This window comes from Ctenopharyngodon idella, chromosome 6 (assembly GCF_019924925.1).
Source record: "Ctenopharyngodon idella isolate HZGC_01 chromosome 6, HZGC01, whole genome shotgun sequence".
Classification (NCBI taxonomy): domain Eukaryota; kingdom Metazoa; phylum Chordata; class Actinopteri; order Cypriniformes; family Xenocyprididae; genus Ctenopharyngodon; species Ctenopharyngodon idella.
This window is the reverse complement of record NC_067225.1, coordinates 26410350-26429942: the sequence shown is the minus strand read 5'-3', so window position 1 is coordinate 26429942 and position 19593 is coordinate 26410350. Positions and strand designations below refer to the sequence as shown.

Genomic DNA, 19593 nt, shown 5'->3' with positions numbered 1-19593 from the left:
TATGTGTGTGTGTATAAAGCAAAATTAAATTATTGTTTTATTAGTATTGTATATATTTTTGGTCTAGCAGTTGATGCAGTCTTCTTGTTTACATCAAAAAGAACAATTGAAGAGCTGCAGCCCTTAAGTGGTCCAGATGGGTCAATCCCCAATGTGTTTGTCTGTGTCTGTAACCGCCTCTCCCCTGCAAACCTGGCTGAACAATTATCAAGCGCCTTATTACTGTCTGAGAGGGGGCAGCATTATAAATCTGAATTCTTTTCAATTTTCACCTGCCTATGTGATTAGCACCCAGTGCTTTAAGGGCATTCATTCTGCCTCATATCAATAATTAATAAGCCAAGTTAATTTACTTCTGCCTGACTTGGTCAGCTTCATTAAGATGGTCTGAAACAGGGCTACAAGGCACTCCTTGCCAATGAGGGCCTCGATGAATGCAAAAGATATAGTGTCTATCTCAGGATGACATGGATAGATCAGGATGTTGAAGGAGAAAACTTTCTTTTTAGTGTATTACAGGGCTGGTCTGTTAGGTGGGAAATGTTAGAAGAACAAAAAGTCTTTTTGTGAGTCTGAATAGGCATCATTAAAGTATAATGTATTATTGGAAATACTTTGGAAGTACATCGGAATATTTTCAGGTTTGTTTATTTGTGTGCGGGCCCAGGACCGTGGCATTAACTCAACACCCAAGATGCAAACGCTTGCTGAGAAGTTTTGATTTTTGAGATTTGTAATCCGACCAACTCCCCTGCCCTGTTTCCCATTAAAAAGCCATCGGGCTGTGGTTCTTCTGGGAGCAATGAGAGTAAATATATCCATTTCACTTGAACAAGTTTTGTTTGTGAGCGAGTGTGTTTTCTTGGGCCTCTCTGCTGAGACGTGACCGAGGTTGGGTTCCCATTCCATTTTGCTTTTTGCTGTTTCTTCATTCTTTCAGGCCCAGCAGAAGGATGGAAAACAAACAGAATATGATGGTTAGCTTCTTTTAAGGGAAAGTTGGAAAAGGTGAAATTGAGCAGGACAAAAGGAAATTTGTGTGGAATTGTTTTAAAATGTTTTTTGTTTGTTTTAACACTCTTTTTGCATCTCTGCTGCAGGTTTTTAAGTCATGATGCAAGAGTCGGGGACAGAGGCGACAAACGGAACAGCCAATCAGAACGGCGCCCCACCTTGTGTGGAGGGACACAGAGAAGTTCGATCCAAGAGCGCCACACCTTCCTCTGACATCACAGCATCTGACCTCGTGAACTTCCAGCAACAGCAGGTCTTTCTTTTTTTCCCCTTTCTTTTCATTCATTCCTTTCACCGTCCGTTCATTCGTACACTCTTTATTTTTTATTTCTTATTCCATCTGTCTCTTTTTCCGTACTTTCCCTTTATTCATTACTTCTATCATTTGATCTTTCTTCCTTTCATTTTCCTTTTATTTCATTTTTTTAATCATCCCTTCCATCTTTTGATCATTTGTTCGTTACTTTGTTCCTCCCCGCCTTCTTTTATTTCTTTCTTTTTCTTCCTTCATTCCTTCCATCCTTTATTCGTTTGTTCATTCCTACCAACGTTCCTACCTTTCGTTCTTTCCTTCTTGCACCTGTCTGTTATTAACGCATGTCAACAGCATCCTTCTCTCCCCTCTTTAAGTGCTTGTAAATATTTAATCATCACACCCCCTCCAACCAGAGTACATAAACACATTATTATGATTATTTATGTATATTGAGAGCAGTTTGAATTTTTAAACGCACTAAGTGCTCTTTCTGTGATTGTGTTTTTGGTTGCCAATGTGTTTATTCCGGCAACTCTGCATCTGCATTCAGATGAAATATTTATCAGGCTTGTTGCAACAGACAAATGCATAGGTGCAATGGAATTTACGGACAGTCGTGTATGTGCGGGGTCCATCCAGGTGCCACAGATTTCACCTGTCGCATTGTAAACACCCCTAACACTCAAGTGGAAATTTCGGGGAGCTTCCATTTAAAGCACCGGAGCGTGGAGTGTTGCAGCCTTTTTATTATACACCTAGAGCACCCAAAACATCCTCACTCAGACTAAAATAAACAGACAAGCTCTTTCTGTCTGTCACACGAGAGTGTGTTGAGCTGGCCAGCATTGAAAAGATCAGCCAGTCGTGTGTTATCTGCACCCCACGGCATGATGGGAGATGTTGTCAAGGGTTGTTTTGTGGGGATGGGGAGCTTCTGAAGTAACTGTCTGTCAGAGTAACATGGCTGTCGTTGAACTGAGGAGTGCAATGCCTTGGTTTTAATGCCAAACAGGACAGGTCTGCATGACGGCTGGTTTGAAAGCAGAGAACAACCCAAAACTGATTTGTTTTGGTCTTATTTCATACATTGGATATTGATTTTGTATTGTGTTTAATTTAGTAAGTCGTTGGTTGCAATTTGGAATTATTATTTTGGATAACGTATAGGAAAAAAACTCATTTGACATTTTGATTTTTCCCTTGAGTCTTCTTGAGATCAATCTGTAACTAGAGTATATCGCCATCAATCAATAATCTGAAGCATCTATGATTGGCTCTCGCTTTCGCCTTCCCCTGTCCTCTGAATTGCTTCAGTCTGTCGTGTGCTTCTCGGACTTAGCGTGATGTTGTCAGTTCGAAAATCACAGGCATGCTGAATTCATTACCGCAGTCGTCACACAAAACCATGGATAAGATTTCAATAACTGCAGGCCACAGTTGAGTAAACAGTTGCACTGAAACTTAATTCCTGTTGACTTTGCCTTCATTCTGTGCCAGGGGCTCAATCTGATTCACTCGGCTGAGACAACAGGGGTTACTACTCTGACGAATGCAAGGAAATAGAGAGAAAGAAGGATGAGGAGATAGAGAGAGGCTGAACACCAGAGCGCTTGACCGAGTCAGGGATGTGCACTTGACATTGTAACCAAAAAAAAAATATATATATATATATATATATATAACATTTACTTAATAGTCTCATATTTTTATTGTGATGAGTGAAGGAACTTTTGTTTAACTGCATTTTTCAGTAACATACCAGTAGCTCAGCTGTTTTCAGAATAGTCTAGCTTAAAACTACCATTAAATCATCTTCTAATTTATAGAAAATTATTTTGTTTAATGCTGCTGTTTATCACTATTTTTGGAGTTACATACTGTATATTGTAGTTTTTCTTTTGTAGTCTTCAATATAAATAAATGTTTAGTGTTGTCACCCTAATTTTCAGTTCATACACCATAATCGTTTTATCCATTCAAAAACAGTTTTTTATCTAGATAAATACTGTTGTTATTGAATTTCAAAATCTTTTTTTTTTTTTTTTTTTTGCAATATTAATTGAATAATAGGATATTAAGATAGGATATTAAAAACTAACTACAATAGTTTCATTGTAGTTTTAGTAGCTTGTAGTTTTGCGAAGTACTTTTTCAAAAGGGTAACTTTAAATTGTTCTTAGCAATGTGTAATGCACTCAATATACACAACAGGAAGAAATTCCTTAAAAATTCCTTTAAAAAATTCTGTATTAATTTACTCACCCTTGTGGTGTTCTGAACCTGACTTTTTGAGATATATTAAAGAATGTTTCATTTGTTTTCTCCATACAATGAAAGTCTTTGGGGTCCAAAACAAAAATGGATCATTTTTGGGTGAACTGTCTTTTAAGGCAGCTCAGAACAGCTAATATTGTAGTCTAAATGTCATCGCTTATACTGTAAATGATATTTTGCCTTTTTTTATCAGCTTTGATCATTACAAGTTCTTTGGGGTTTTTCCCCAACAAACAAGGATTTAGTTATGTGATAATTGACAGCTTTTTTACAACATATAAGTCTCTTTGCTTGTGTTATTCACACACTACATAAAGCGTGACCTTTTTAAACCTCCAAAAGCCCAGTTTCTTCTGACAAGCTGTAGGGTTCTATTATCTTTCAATTTGTAAACCCCAACGACTCCTTAAATACGTGAAAAACAACAAACCTGGAGGCTGACATATCATCTATCCTGATTAGTCGACATAACTGTGAAAGACAGTGCTCATTAATAAAGACGAGGGATAAAATAATTGTAATCTGTTTGATCATCTCGACCTTGACAGGGGAATTTATCTTCTCGAACTAGTCAGATTTGGGGGGAAGTAGACCATAAGCTTCATTTAAACATCTCCATTAGGAAGTCAAATCCCCAGTGCTATTACCTTATATAAAAGAGATGTGTCCCTAAATGGGAGTTCTCTAGATAGAATAGAGCCTTTAGATTCAAATAAAGCCACCTCAAACGTCTTTCATCCTTGCACTAAAGAATTTAGGTCCACTCTTTAAATGGTTTATGCATATAATTCACCAAAATTAAAGGAACAGACCACCCCTGTCAGCATTTATGCAGAAGATTTCCATTATGGCACAAGCGCCATCTCCAATGAGCAATTCATTTCTCTGTGGTCTGTGGTCGACAAGATCGGGGGAAAAAACATGTCTGTGGACATCCTTATGATGTAGATTGGATGTGATTCCAGGAAAAGAATTGGAGGAAAGATAATTGGTTTAGGTTTAGGGAAAGTATCAAAAGAAATTGTATTAATTTAACTATTAATTTAACATGTTCATTGAGCACAGTTAATAATAAATATATATATATATATATATGTATATGTATATGTGTGTTATTTATATAATATATATATATATATATATATATATATATATATATATATATATATATATATAAAATAAAAGAAACAAACCAAAAAAAAAAAAAAAACATTTATTCATGACAAAATAAACTGATCTGGACTGTATTTAGATTTTTTTTTTTTTTTTTTTTTTTTTTATCAATTGAGAGTCCTAATAAAAACACATCATATATTAGGGTGAATTCAGGTTGATTGGGACACTTTTTCCAATTCATCTCAATGGCAAAAAGTGTCCCAATTACCCTGAATTCATCCTATTATATTATATTATATTATATTATATTATATTATATTATTAATTGTATGTATTATATTCTATTTTATGCAGCAAAGATTGGTTTAGATCCGTTTTTGTATAGCGTTACACAAATGCATTATGCATATACAGTATGTGTTGTGTTTATGTAGTTTTTTTTTTTTTTTTTTTTTTGCTTGTCAGCCATCGCTCATTGCAGCAGCGACTGCACCCACAGGAATTTCCCCATTCACAATACAAACATCCTTCCACAGCCACACAACCAAGACAGCCATCTGAAAGATCGCATCTCTCATGTGCTTCCCGAGAAATATGACACAATTGTGGCCCAAACTAGCATCATACTGACCTATATCTGATCTCACAGAATGTACAGTACCCTCGGTACAACTTAAAGCGAGAACGCCGTCAATCCCGAACTGATTGCGTTCCGTCACAGGCTGTTTTTCGGGGGCCTTTTTAAAAAGCGCTCAGAGTCTTGTCTTGCACTCAGCGAGGCAGAAAGAGAAGTTGTGGTTTTCAACAACATCTTTTGATGAGGAAGTGAAGATGATCTTAAGAGATAAAGATTTAAAGAAAATAAAGCCAGCCTGCTCTTATGCAAGCGCAAAACATTTTTTGGTGTTTTTAGGTTTTTTTTTTTTTTTTTTTTTTTTTTTTTTTTGTTGTTGCTGCTTCTGCAACAGGAAGTCAACCTGTGTGAAGCACACTAAAATACTGTACAACAAGGATGTTGTCGTCAATTTCTGATCCAGGCTCAATTTACAGGATCATCCTTCTATTGTCCAAAAATTCATGGCAAAACTATAGCTCAGATAATTTGGTCAATGAAGAATCTGTCAAAAATTTAGTCGATGATAAATATTTGAGTTTATATTAAGATACACTGTATGCATGTGATTGTATGTATGTGTATGTATATAGTCAGACTTGTAAAGTAAGACTAGCCAATTATGAATTTTTTGCATTATTCAAAGTGTTGCAATCCCCTTAGGGAGTCCCCCAACTATTGAGATCTCTGATGTTTAATTGCAAACATTGATATCTCGCATACCAGAGCACCGTTTGAGACATTGAAATCTCTTCTGGAAGTTTCTGAAAGAGGAGACACACATTAGGTTATTGCTCCCAATTTATCTCAATGCTGCCTAGGAGAAATGATTGAGATATTAAATATATATATATATATATATATATATATATATATATAACTTGCAGTTTTCTTTGTTTTGCGCATTCTTAACTGTTACTTTCCTGTGCATCCAAGCCTCTATAAGGCACAATTCCTGATGAGTTATGAGCGATTAAGTTGATGCATATATAATCTCTTGCATGTTTAAGCAAGCAGCGATTGACTCAGACTTGCAGAGCAACTGCCAGGAATCCTGCTCAGCTGATACTGCCCTTAAATTTGAAATATTAATGCCCTGTCTCATGGCAGTCTTTTTTAATCACATTTGAAAGCACCCTCACTCAAAGGCATACCAACATCATCTCAAAACCACAGAAAAGAAAGAAGACCAGACAGTTAGACAGATGTTTTGATGGGATGGCAAATTTATCTCCGTTCATTCTGACAAAATCATGCTTTGTTACAGATCATAAGATAAGGATGCAATTAGCAATGTTTTTTTTTTTTTTCTTTGGCCCTTGAGCAGGGTTAGGAGCCGATGAGGTGATGTCTTTGGGTTGGTCACAGACAGAACAGTCTGAGTAAGCACAAGTGTTTGCATTATGTGATGTGTAGCAAACCCTGCAGCCCACCGGAGCAAGAAACAAACTCAAAAGAGTGACAGAAAGCATTTATGGCGATGAAGATACATAAACATGCTCATGCATGCACACACCCACTTCTGACACCACCTCACCCAGAGGCAGGGTTGTGCATCATTCAAAACTGTAACTGAATTTAATGTAATGATATGCAAAGAAAGTCATATAACCAGTTTTGGTCACAGTTTAGATTAGGGTCCAATGGCTTTTGCCGCAATAAGCTCCTAATTACTGCTTATTAATAGTTAGTAAAGTAGTTGTTAAGTTTAGGTATTGGGTGGATTTAAGGGATATAGAATATGGTCATGCAAAATAAGGCATTAATATGTGCTTTATAATAACTAATAAACAACCAATATCCTAGTAATATGCATGCCAATAAGCCACTAGTTAATAGTGAGAATTGGACCCTAAAGTGTTACCCCAATTTATATATATATATATATATATATATATATATATATATATATATATATAAATAATACAATATCAATTATTCAGACATTTTTGATATATTTTTACTAGTGGGTGCAGGACATTATAGTTCACTTTATAGGATAGCAAAATAAAGTAAATTGTGACATATTTTACCCAAAAATTATTCATACAATGGACTACCAGGAAAACTGATAAACATTTGGAATAAAAAATTATTCAGACACTTTGACCTGACCATGTTTTGCTTAAGTGTTATCTGACATAATTAAGATTAATGTTTTCTGACACAGTTTGACTCTGAGATCTTGTCATATTTTATTACCATTTTTTTAAACTATCGTGAATAAACTGTAATAATGAATGAAATGTTCAAGGTGTCTGAATACATTTTGGTTTGACTATCTATCTATCTATCTATATATATATATATATATATATATATATATATATATATATATATATATATATATATATATATATATATATATATATATATATAAAATATACTTTATACTATATATACACTACTGGTCAAAAGTTTGGAAACATTACAGTTTTTAATGTTTTTGAACGAAGTCTCTTATGCTCATTAAGGCTGCATTTATTTCATAATAAATACAGAAAAAACAATAATATTGTAAAGTAATATTATTACAATTTAAAATTATGGTTTTCTAATTTAATATACTTTAAAATATAATTTATTTCTGTGATGCGAAGCTGAATTGTCAGCATCATTACTCCAGTCTTCAGTGTCACATGATCCTTCAGAAATCATTGTAATATGCTGATTTATTATCAATGTTGGAAACAGTTGTGCTGCTTAATATTATTTTATAACCTGTGATACTTTTTCAGGGTTCTTTGATGAATAAAAAGTTAAAAAATATCAGCATTTATTTAAAATATAAATATTTTGTAAAAATATACACTACTGTTCAAAAGTACTTAACATTTAACATATACATTTACGTTATTTTAGATAATTTATATCTAATATATCATAATAATAATATAATAATTTATTTTATTATTTATTATTTTATTATTTTTTACATATATGTGTGTGTGTGTGTGTGTGTGTATATATATATATATATATATATATATATATATATATATATATATAATATTATTATTATTATTATTAATTTATATATAATATAAATGATCTAATATATAATAATAATATAATAATTTATTTTATTATTTATTACTTTATTATTTTTTACATATATGTGTGTGTGTGTATATATATATATATATATATATATATATATATATATAAATATTATTATTATTATTATTATTATTATTATTATTATTATTATTATTATTATATATTAGATCATTTATATTATATATAAATTATCTAAAATAACGTAAATGTATATGTTAAGTAAACTTCTTTTCTTGTCATTGCAATTCCAGTTCAACATCCTGTGGGCCTCAGCTTCTAACTAATGAATTGGAAAAAGAGGAAATTCTGTATTTAGCAAACCTGCTCAGAGGAAAGATGCAAGAGGATGAAGAAAACACACATTTGTGTTCTTTTTCCACTCTCTTTTCGCTTTAAGGTATCTGCTTGTAAACTGTTAATATTGTCAGATTGCACTAGAGAAAGGCAGAGCCTCCAACTTATTGCAAATCCTGAGCAGGAGATTGGTGTTATGACACCACATATTGCCCCAAATTGCTTTATTGGTAAAACGCTAGTGCTTCCTTCAATTTTGATAATTTTATGGAATCCCTCGTTGAATGGTTTAATTATGTTATCACCCAACTGGCAACATCTGTCTTTATCCTGGAACAGGTGACAGTTTTATTACGGGATGAATCTCTCGGCTGGATCTGCCGATTGATGGCCAATCTGATTCATAATCGTACAGATGGAGATTGAAATTGTACATTAATGTGCTTGTACGTAGAAGAGAGGAGAAATAATTATTTGCAAAGGATGAGGAAAAAAAACAGAAACACGCTCTGTGTGATTCTCCAAAGCCTGCTGCAATTGAAGCATATTGCTTTTTGGGATTGTAACTAATTGTTGCAGGCAATATATCCCTCTGGCAGTGCACTTCTCACCCCCTGATACCCCCGATGCTTTAGTTCGCTCATTTACAGAAGTGACATTTACAGCAGGCTGTCTGGAATCTTCAGGACTTAGTTGTATCGTCGCAACAGCATCTCTGATCTCCTCTGCGGCAATGACACGCGATAAATGCATCTACAAGTAGTTTACATCCTGTTTACAGGGTTTGATTGACGGCGAGGCGATGAGAGGCGCTCCTCCGCACTGGTGTGCGGCAGTCAGATCGGCCGAAGCCCTGTGGAGAGCCTCTACGTTAGAGTGCGTGCTGGAAACTGCTTTACTAATGGATATCGGGTCAGATGGTCAGCAATGGAGACAAGTAGTGGAGTGAGTGAATGTGTGTATGCATTTGAAGAGGCTGCCAAAGTGAGCCCAAATGTGTGCGTCCATATGTGTGAGTGGGTGGGTTTTGCATCACTGCATGTGTATAAAAAGGAACATCCTATTGTTCCACGTCCCATATACCCTTGCTTTAAAATGGGGGTCAATTTGTATGCGTGCATACGTACGTGTTTGCTATGCTGGTACCATTAGTGAGTATGAAGCAGTTCTTATTGTCTGCCGAGGCCGGATGGGCTTTGATGCCAGTGTGTGTGTGTGTGTGCGCGCCTTAAAGAGGGGAACTCTACACTCTGAGCAGGTGTTCCCAGCAGCTGTCAGACTGTGGCTGCACTGGGAAATGCATCCGTGTTGTTTTAGTATTAGATGGCTTATTTGGAGTCCCGAAAGCAGTGAGGGAGGATTTCTTCTTAACGCACCGCTTGAGTTTTCTCATGAAAGAATAACCTCTGTCTCTTTATAATCCTTCACGCTTTTCGAACAATCAAACATTGCTGCGGCGTGCATGCCTAAATAGAAATGCATGACGACATCATTTCATACTTTTGAAATGTATTAATGCACATATTCCCGTTTTCACACGATCTCAATGTAGTCGTCATTGGATTGGAATGTTTACATACAAGCAAATGAAAAGACTATTTAGTGGAGGGTGTTTCTTTTTGTTTCGGCTAATATGACCCAATTTATTAGGGATAAAGTTAAAGATGCCACAATATCATGGGGATACATTTGAGCGTGGGGCTTGTGCAATTTTAATGAGTGTTTCTCTTTAAAAAACTTCACAGAATTAATATGTATCAAGAAAAGTATTTTTTTCCAAGGACCAAAAACTTCTGGGTAATTAATATTCATAGACTGTGCTTGTTAACACCCCCAATGCAAATGCAGTGGAGATCCAATTAACATAGAATGGTCCCCGAGGAATCGGAACGATAAGGGTTAAACGAGCTATTGAAATTGAAACTAGGCCTTTCGGCCCGTTTTTAAAACACTTATTTGTTTCAATAAAACGGTAATCCGTGTAGCTGTGCGTTTCTCAGATTAAGGCATCTCAGTTGGGCTCTGGAGGCTCAGAATGAAGGTACTGATGTGTGTGCGGTACATGCGTACGTTTGTGTGTGTGCTCATAGTGCCCACCCGTCACTAATGCAGAAGTGCTGTAGCTGAGGTAGCTTTTATTTCTTATTCATAATCTGCCGGCGCTAGGCGGATAATAGACGTCAGTGTTCATTCAGAGAGCGGCGCGTCAGCCAGACCGCGGCTGACAGAGCAAAGTGCTGGAGTTCTGCGCATCTCTAGCTAGCTACCGGCCTTTCCTGTATCGTTCCCCAGGGGGGCTGATGAGAAGCGCACCTGCCAAAGTGCTACAAGCATCTTGAAGACTTAATAATGCCAATAAACGTGATTGTTGTGTGATTTGATGATGATGTGCTGCAGCTGTTTGTTTATATCAGACATGCACATATTGCCTCACAAAATCAAATCTTCATCAGTGGATTATTACTGTAGAGAGGGTTTAAAACGTGGGAAGGACATTATAAAGACGTTTATGGCACACATAAAGATGCTAGAATGCATTATTAGTAATTATAAGCATCACATGACAGCTTTTTTGCACTTGTTTAGTAATTGCTTTGAGGAGGAAAAGAAATTACCCTTAACATTCAGAAGCTAAAAAAAATAAATAAATACTGTAGTAACCATAAAATATCATATTTACTACAGTTTTTACAACTTTAAAACTGGTAACTTGATATGAAAATGTCTTAGGTCTGATAGGTGTCTTGTGTTCTGATTCTGATATGAATTCATTGTATTTTATTTTCTAATGATATTAATTTATATTTAATTAATTTTCATATAAATTAACTAAATTTACTATGCTTGCACACTAGTGTTACTATGTTTTAGGGGTGTAACGGCACACAAACATGGAGGTTCGTTACGTACCTATTGAAGTCACGGTTCGGTACAGGTTTGGTACAGGGAGGAGAAAACAAAATTGCTTCTTTTTTCTTCTTTTTTGTATTAAGCAGTGGTTTATTGAACAAATTGTGTCTCTCTCTTTAAATAAATTCAATTATAATTAACATTTTCTTAAGGATAAAAAAATCTATCTCGGCTAATGCTGTAAACTATATACAGGGAGCCCTTTCTTGCACATTACTATAATATTAAAAGTTACAATTAACAACAGAGCCCAAACTATTAAATTCAGTTGCCATTTATTTTTAGATACAATAATCAACACTCAAATAATAATAAAAAAAAAAAAATGTAAATTGCACATAAGACAAGTTTTGCATTAACTTCTAAATCTAATTAATTTTCAAATATTTTTCTACTCCACTTCATTTTTGAAATATAATCATTTACACAGTTGCTGTCATAACTTGTTTTCATGACAAATTTATTTAAACATATATTAAATAATTCAGACATTACTAAGAGGTATAGTAGATATAATGAATATATAAGCTAATATAGTGCATATATTTAGTGAAACGCTCCCCTCAAGAGTTCATTTCTCTAGTGAACTAACATGCTTTGGACACTAAATGACTTGCCTGAGGTAAATGTAATGCTAAGTGAGAGATTCTCAAGCTGTTTTATTGATGTCTTTGAAACACTGGCTGAGAGTGTGGACTGTGCACCGAACCCTTATGTCCGTACCATGACTGTTCGGGATGAATACATGTACCGTTACACCCCTACTATTGTTTGTCAATTTATATATATATATATATATATATATATATATATATATATATATACATATACACATTATCACTTCCAAGATTTTGTTTTAATGTTTTTGAAAGAAAATGTTTTAATTTTGTGCTCATTAAAGGGTTAGTTCACCCAAAAATTTAAATTCTGTCATTAATAACTCACCTTCATGTCGTTCTACGCCCGTAAGACCTTTGTTCATCTTCGGAACACAAATTAAGATATTTTTCATAAAATCCAATGGCTCAGTGAGGCCTGCATTGCCAGCAAGACAATTAACACTTTTCAATATCCAGAAAACTTCGAAGCTTTACGAATCTTTCGTTTCGAATCGGTGGTCCGGAGCACGTATCAAACTGCCAAAGTCCCCCCCCCCCCCCCCCCCCCCCCCCCCCCCACAGTGGTGAACCATTGAAATTTTGAAACACTTATGATGTAACGAAGCCTCGTTTACTGAAATCATGTGACTTTGGCATTTTGGTACGCGCTCCGAACCACTGATTCGAAACAAAAGATTTGTAAAGCTTCGAAGCTTCATGACACCTATCACTAGATATTGTTGAATAAAGTTGTTATTTTGTTTTTTGGTGCACAAAAAGTATTCTCGTCGCTTCATAACATTAAGGTTGAACCACTGTAGTCACATGAACTGTTTTAAATAGGTCTTTAGTAGCTTTCTGCATCGAAAGTGTTAATTGTCTTGCTGGCAATGTAGGCCTCACTGAGCCATCGGATTTCATCAGAAATATCTTAATTTGTGTTCCGAAGATGAACGAAGGTCTTACGGGTGTGGAACAACATGAGGGTGAATAATAAATGACAGAATTTTATTTTTTGGTTGAACTAACCCTTTAAGGCTGCATATATCAACAATCGGAATACAGTAAAAACAGTAATACTGTGAAATATCACAATTTAAAATAACTATATTACAATGTACATTTTCGGCAGCCATTACTCCAGTCTTTGGTGTCACATGATTCTTCAGAAATCATTCTAATAAGCTGAATTGCTGCTCAAGAAACATTTCTTCTTATCAATGTTGAAAACAATTGTGCTGCTTTTTTTTTCCCTGGATTCTTTGATAAATAGAAGGTTCAAAAGAACAGCATAAATATTTTTTTGTAACAATGTGAAGGTCTTTACTATCGCTTTTGGTCAATTTAATGCATGCTTGCTGACAAAAGTATTAATTTCTTTAAAAGACTGTGCATTTTAAATTTGCATATCTGCTAATTCACAGTTAAAAAAGTTAAATTTTGCTAAGCTGAATTTGTGAGCTTAAAAAAAAAAAGACATGGACTTAAAGCCATGGACCTTAAATTTTGATTTCATGGAGTTTTTAAGTATCAAATATCACACTATCCTGTGTAAAAAGATTACAGGAAATAAAAAAAGCTAAAATCTCATTCTGTTAGTCCAGAATGAACAAGTCTGACCCCTCTTCCTCCAGCAAACCCAGTTATGTTCATCACAGCCCTTTCATGCCATCACTCCTGCCAGTAATAACCACTTCCTAGGTGTGCAGCAGTGATGTGGCCTCTATTCCAAAGAGAAATGGTGCCGGGCGCTGACTGCTTGTGTACCATTTGGAGAATGATATTCCCTGTCAGTGCCGTGATGTCTTCCCATAAATATCAGTGATGGCACCTTGCGTTCTAGGAATGACGCCCACCATAAATAGTTCCCCTTTGCACACCGTACACATAAATCCTTCATCCTACCCTCCTTTCCTTTTTTTTTCCATAAGAAAGGAAGGAGGGAAGGAAAAGGTGATGTATTATTTACATGGACAATAAAGAAACAAATGTTTTTCAGCATGGAAGAACGCAGAGAGCAATTCCCCTCGCTGTGGTGGGCCGTGAGATGCTCTGAGCGTCAGTGAGCTGTTGTTATTTGCTTGTTTACAACCTCTGACATGATGTAATGGGACGGGCCGTGAAAGCACTAGCCAGCAAATGGCACAGAAAATAAGACGAGGCCTTTATGTCTGCACACACTTGCTGTCTGTCTATCGCTCTCTCTCTCACTTTCGTTCTCCGTTTTTGTTTTGTTTTTTCTTACTCACTGTACACTCAAATATGTTGTGCTTGTGACTACAGAGACATGAACCCTGAATATAAGTCACTGGTTTTTGCATTAGGATCTCCCAGAGGTGAATAGAGAGGGAAAGAGGAAAATATCATGTCCAGCCGTGAAATGCAAAAGTGAAATCTAGCAGAAAGAAATATTTATGACCATTTTCTGCTTGATTAGATGTGGGCGTCGTGAGCCGGGAAAGACAGAGAGGCCGGACAAAGAGCTGTGCGTGGCTTCTGAACAGATGTTTAAAGGGAACACAAGAGCAAGAGTTTGATTGTTTGAATGGAAACAGGGTTTGAATGATTGTACTGTAAATAGGAATTGGAGAGATTGAAGCATCCATCAGTAGTCCTTATTCTCAGACTGTAACCCACTACACCGTTTCTATTCCCAGCATTCCCTGAAAATAGGTCTGGACGGTACCACATGTATATTGTAGATCTATCAGCTTCTAGAGTATCTGCTAGACTGTTTATACCTTGTTAGTTTTATCTGTTTAAAATTGTTCTGTTACATTTTTCTGTGTTAGATTATCTTTTAGTGGGCGAAACGTTTGTCAATAGCAAAAAAAAAAAAAAAAAGGTTATAAGATTATCTAAAAAATTTGAAATATAATATAATAAATATATATATATATATTAGGGGTGAAACAGTTCTCGGTAAAAAATTGAACCGTACCGTTCTGCACACTCGGTTCGACCGCGGTTCATCTCATATCTGACGACGCATACACATCTATAATATGGTTTGTATAAAATAAATAAAACAGACAGACAGAGTTAGGCTAATGTATGTTTCTGTCGATGGATACGCATTCTGGCTTCCCCTAAACTTTGTTCAATGCGAGTGCCGTATGCTCTATATGACCAGTCGTTTACGCCATCATCACCCTGGTGTTATAACGCGCGAGCGCAGGTGAGACATGAACAGCAAACGTTGCTATCTGCGTTTAAACTAAACTCATTTAAGCCTTGCTAATTTAAACATTCGAGTGCAAGGCGCGAAAGCGAACTTACAAAAGGTAAGGAAATCACTCATTGCTCATGACTGAATAGTAGGGATGCACCGAAACCATTTTTTAAGGACAGAGTACGAGTACCGATATTTTTTTTTTCTGGTACTCGCCGATACCGATGCCTATACATTTATTAATTTCCTTTTTTTTTTTTTTTTTTTTTTTTTTTTGGCAGTTTTCCAAGCACAACACAGTGAGACTAATGAATGTAAAACAGCTTCTTTATTATTACTCCAATGAAAAAAGTAATAATCTTTATGTGCTTGTCACAAACTTAAATAACAATTTCGCAGTGTCCAATAACCTTCAAAGGGCATAACTACCAATATATATAATTGTTATATAAAAAGAAATTTACAAACAAATTACAAACAATACAACAAATACTATAGAGATACAAATTAAATAAACTTGTTTTTCAGATGAAGTATGCTTATTTACCATGTATACATTTATTTAACATCTTGTTGTTTTAGTAGCGGCATTAATAGGCTACTGTCCCTTTAAGACCGAATCCATGGATACTGACACATCCTGTTTTCACCCAAATGTTTACGTCCACTTAAGCCATAACCAAATGTATTTACGTGAGATACTCCACACGATGGACATTTTGACAACTATGTGTGCATTTGACCATTCAGGCGCAAGGAGAACTGATCTCGCGCTGTCTGAGAGAACTGGGATTGCGCACAAGAAAGAGAGAGAGAGAGAGCGCGAGAGGGAGCGCTTCTGGTCTGTGTCATTCAGCGCAACTCCACTTATCCCGCCTTCACTAATCGATAACGAATTGTGATTGAAAGCATGCAGTTCGCAAAGTGTGGGTTGTCGTCATTAATTTTGAAGTATTTCCACACCCCTGAGGCTGACATTGTTTCTGCTTCTGCCGCCGGTGTCTCTGTGCACGGGAAATTCTGTCAGTTACGTCACGTGAGGTATCGTATTTGGTATCGGGGGTATTTTTACGAGTACAAATACATGAGCTTGGTATTGGCCCGATACAGATACTGGTATCGGTATCGGTGCATCCCTACTGAACAGTAACTTAATAATTAATAATGACTGATCTTTATTTAATTTATACAGTGAAGATTACATGCAATGTTGTTTTACATTTTATTAGCTTCTTTATTCAAATTCTGTACCTGAAAACTGGATGCATGGAAAAACCTAAAAAGCTTTATTTATTTTTATCTTTGCTTTACTGTATTTATTTGTGCCGTTTGATTATTTATTCTTATTTTCTTCATTTTAATTTGACAGTAGTAATTTTTTACCAGAACATAGCACATACCGAACCGTACCGAAACCGTGACCCTAAAACCGTGATACAAACCGAACCGTAAGTAATCTGAACCGTTGCACCCCTATATATATATATATATATATATATATATATATATATATATATATAATATTAGTGCTGTCAAACAATTACACACACATACATGTATATATTTAACAAAAATATATTATATATATATAATATAGTATACACAAAATATATAAATATAAAATATTATATAAAATTAAATGTATGTATAAAATATATACATAATAAATACAAACAGTACACACACATATTATGTAAACACAAACTTTTATTTTGGATGCAATTAATCACGATTAACCTCAACTAAATTTCTCAGCTGATAGCGATTATTCTGAATGATATCTGCCGATACTGATAGTTTGATTTTCTTAAGGAAAAAGAATCTCCTCAAACTAATGCTGTAACTTTACATGGAACCCTCTCATTTGGTACATTACTTTAATATTACAGGTTAATTTGAATATGACTTTGAAAGCTGAAACTTTGTTTCTTATCAGATGTAACAAAGCACAAAGTTTCCCTACACTAAACGTTATTTGGTGTAGGGAAACTTTGTGCTTTGTTACATCTGATAAGAAACAAAGACTCAGCTTTCAAATTGAAATTCAAAATAACCTCTAATATTATAGGAATTGGAGAACCCTGGCTTGAACAACGGGTGAAAATAATAAAAATAATTGCTTTTATCGACCGATTCTGATTATTGGCATCCCTAACGTGTGTGTGTGTGTATGTGTGTGTGTATGTGTGTATATATATATATATATATATATATATATATATATATATATATATAATATAAAATAGAGAGAGAAATTTCAGTACCTAGTCGGTACAGAAATTTTAAAAATGTGACGTTTTGAGCGCTGTTGAGCGGATTCGTAAACACCTCTGATTGGCCATTGTGTTCACGGTTCATCGGATATGTCTGTGATTGGCTTCAATGATAAACGCTGTAAATAGTCATTAATGACGCTCTTCACCGAGCGCTTACACAGATAGACACGGGAGTGTTTGAAAGCAGGAGTCTATCACGGACCAGTCCGCTGATAGACGCCTGCTTTCAAACACTCCCGCTCCTACTTTCAAATCACTTTCAAATTCAAACACTTCCTTGTGCTTTCAAACTCTGATCATTGTAGCCAATCACAGACATATCCGATGAGCGCGTCAACACAATGGCCAATCAGAAGTGTTTACGAATCCGCTGAACAGTGCTCAAAGCGTCATATTTTTAAAATTTCAGAAGTCGGTACTTTTGACATCTCTCTCTCTCTCTCTCTCTATATATATATAAATATATATATATATATATATATATATATATATATATATATATATATATATATATATATATATATAAATATAAATGTAAAAGAAAACAAATAAATAAATGTTAATTATATTTTTGTATTTTAATAAAAAATGTATAAAAAAGATTTTTTTTTTTTTTTTTAATTCTATTATCATTTTAGTACATACTTTTTGAAACCCCTAGTAAGTAGAAATGCTGTATGTTGCTCTTAAAGGGATAGTTCACCCAAAAATGAAAATTATCCCATGATTTACTCACCCTCAAGCCATCCTAGGTTTATATGACAATCTTCTTTCAGACGAACACAATCTGAGATATATTTAAAAATATCCTTAGTCCTCCAAGGTTTATAATGGTTGTGAATGGTAACTCACATTCTGAAGACAGAAAAAAAACATCCATCCATAAAAAAAAAAAGTAATCCATATGGCTCCAGGGGGTTAATAAAGGCCTTTTGAAGCAAAGGGATGTGTTTTTGTAAGAAAAATATCCATATATAAAACTTTATAAATTCGAATAACGAGCTTCCGGTGGACGACCGCACGAAGAATGCGCAAGTTGACTTGCGCCAAATGAGTAATCCTCTGACGCAATGTATGACGCAGGATGTAGGAGTATAAACAAAAATGGCTGGGCAACAAACTCAAGCTCCTCTTCTCTTATATCGAAATCCTCTGACATTTCTCTTCAAAATTTCTTGTTTTAGACTTCTAATTTGTGACCAATGTTTTGTTTTGCTCTCTCCTTTCGCCTCCATGTTCGTCATTGCGTTCGGGTCAAAGGTTGCTCTTCCGCCCAAATTGACGTGCGCAATATATAAAGTTTTATATATGGATATTTTTCTTACAAAAACACATCCCTTCTCTTCAAAAGGCCTTTATTAACCCCCTGGAGCCGTATGGATTACTTTTTTTATGGATGGATGCATTTTTTCTGTCTTCAGAATGTGGGTTACCATTCACAACCATTATAAACCTTGGAGGACTAAGGATATTTTTTAAATATATCTCGGATTGTGTTCTTCTGAAAGAAGATTGTCATATAAACCTAGGATGGCTTGAGGGTGAGTAAATCATGGGATAATTTTCATTTTTGGGTGAACTATCCCTTTAACTACAGTGCAATATGCAATGTACAGTACTATTTTGTTTTAAGAAAATTGACTACTTGCTTGGTAGCTTTTATTTTTGTCGGTTTTGTTTGCAGCTCTTGCTTGCATATTTTTCATAAAAAGCAAGACAGTGTACACAAATGCAAACATTATCTTCCTATTGTTGTTGTTGTTGTTTTTGCACTGTGGACTTATGAGTGATTCTATTTGTGCGAATCTGCACTGGTCGTGTTTGTTACGGGGGTAGGGGGTTGTCCGGGGTTTGTGGGTAATTTCCCTCATGTCTTCTCCTATCAACAGAACTTCCTGTAATATAAGACGACTTAGTGAAATGCTCATATTGTATTTGACTGTAATCTATCTTCATAAACGCTTATTGTTATGGTATGATAAACATTTCTATTATCATTAGATCTTACA

General features: G+C 35.1%; 1 protein-coding gene across 14 annotated transcripts in view; it reads left to right on the top strand.

The window, feature by feature from the left end:
• foxp1b (forkhead box P1b) overlaps positions 1 to 19593 on the top strand; it is a 208882-nt gene that overhangs the window by 96173 nt on the left and 93116 nt on the right. For 12 of the 14 annotated variants that reach the window (XM_051896664.1, XM_051896652.1, XM_051896657.1 and 9 more), the window contains one exon: positions 1101 to 1267. In XM_051896664.1, coding sequence (XP_051752624.1) covers positions 1112 to 1267 — 156 coding nt within the window. In that variant the 5' untranslated portion in view covers positions 1101 to 1111. Of the gene's footprint in view, positions 1 to 940; positions 1009 to 1100; positions 1268 to 19593 lie in introns of all 14 variants that reach the window. The other 2 variants (XM_051896658.1, XM_051896656.1) reach the window with 1 other exon arrangement.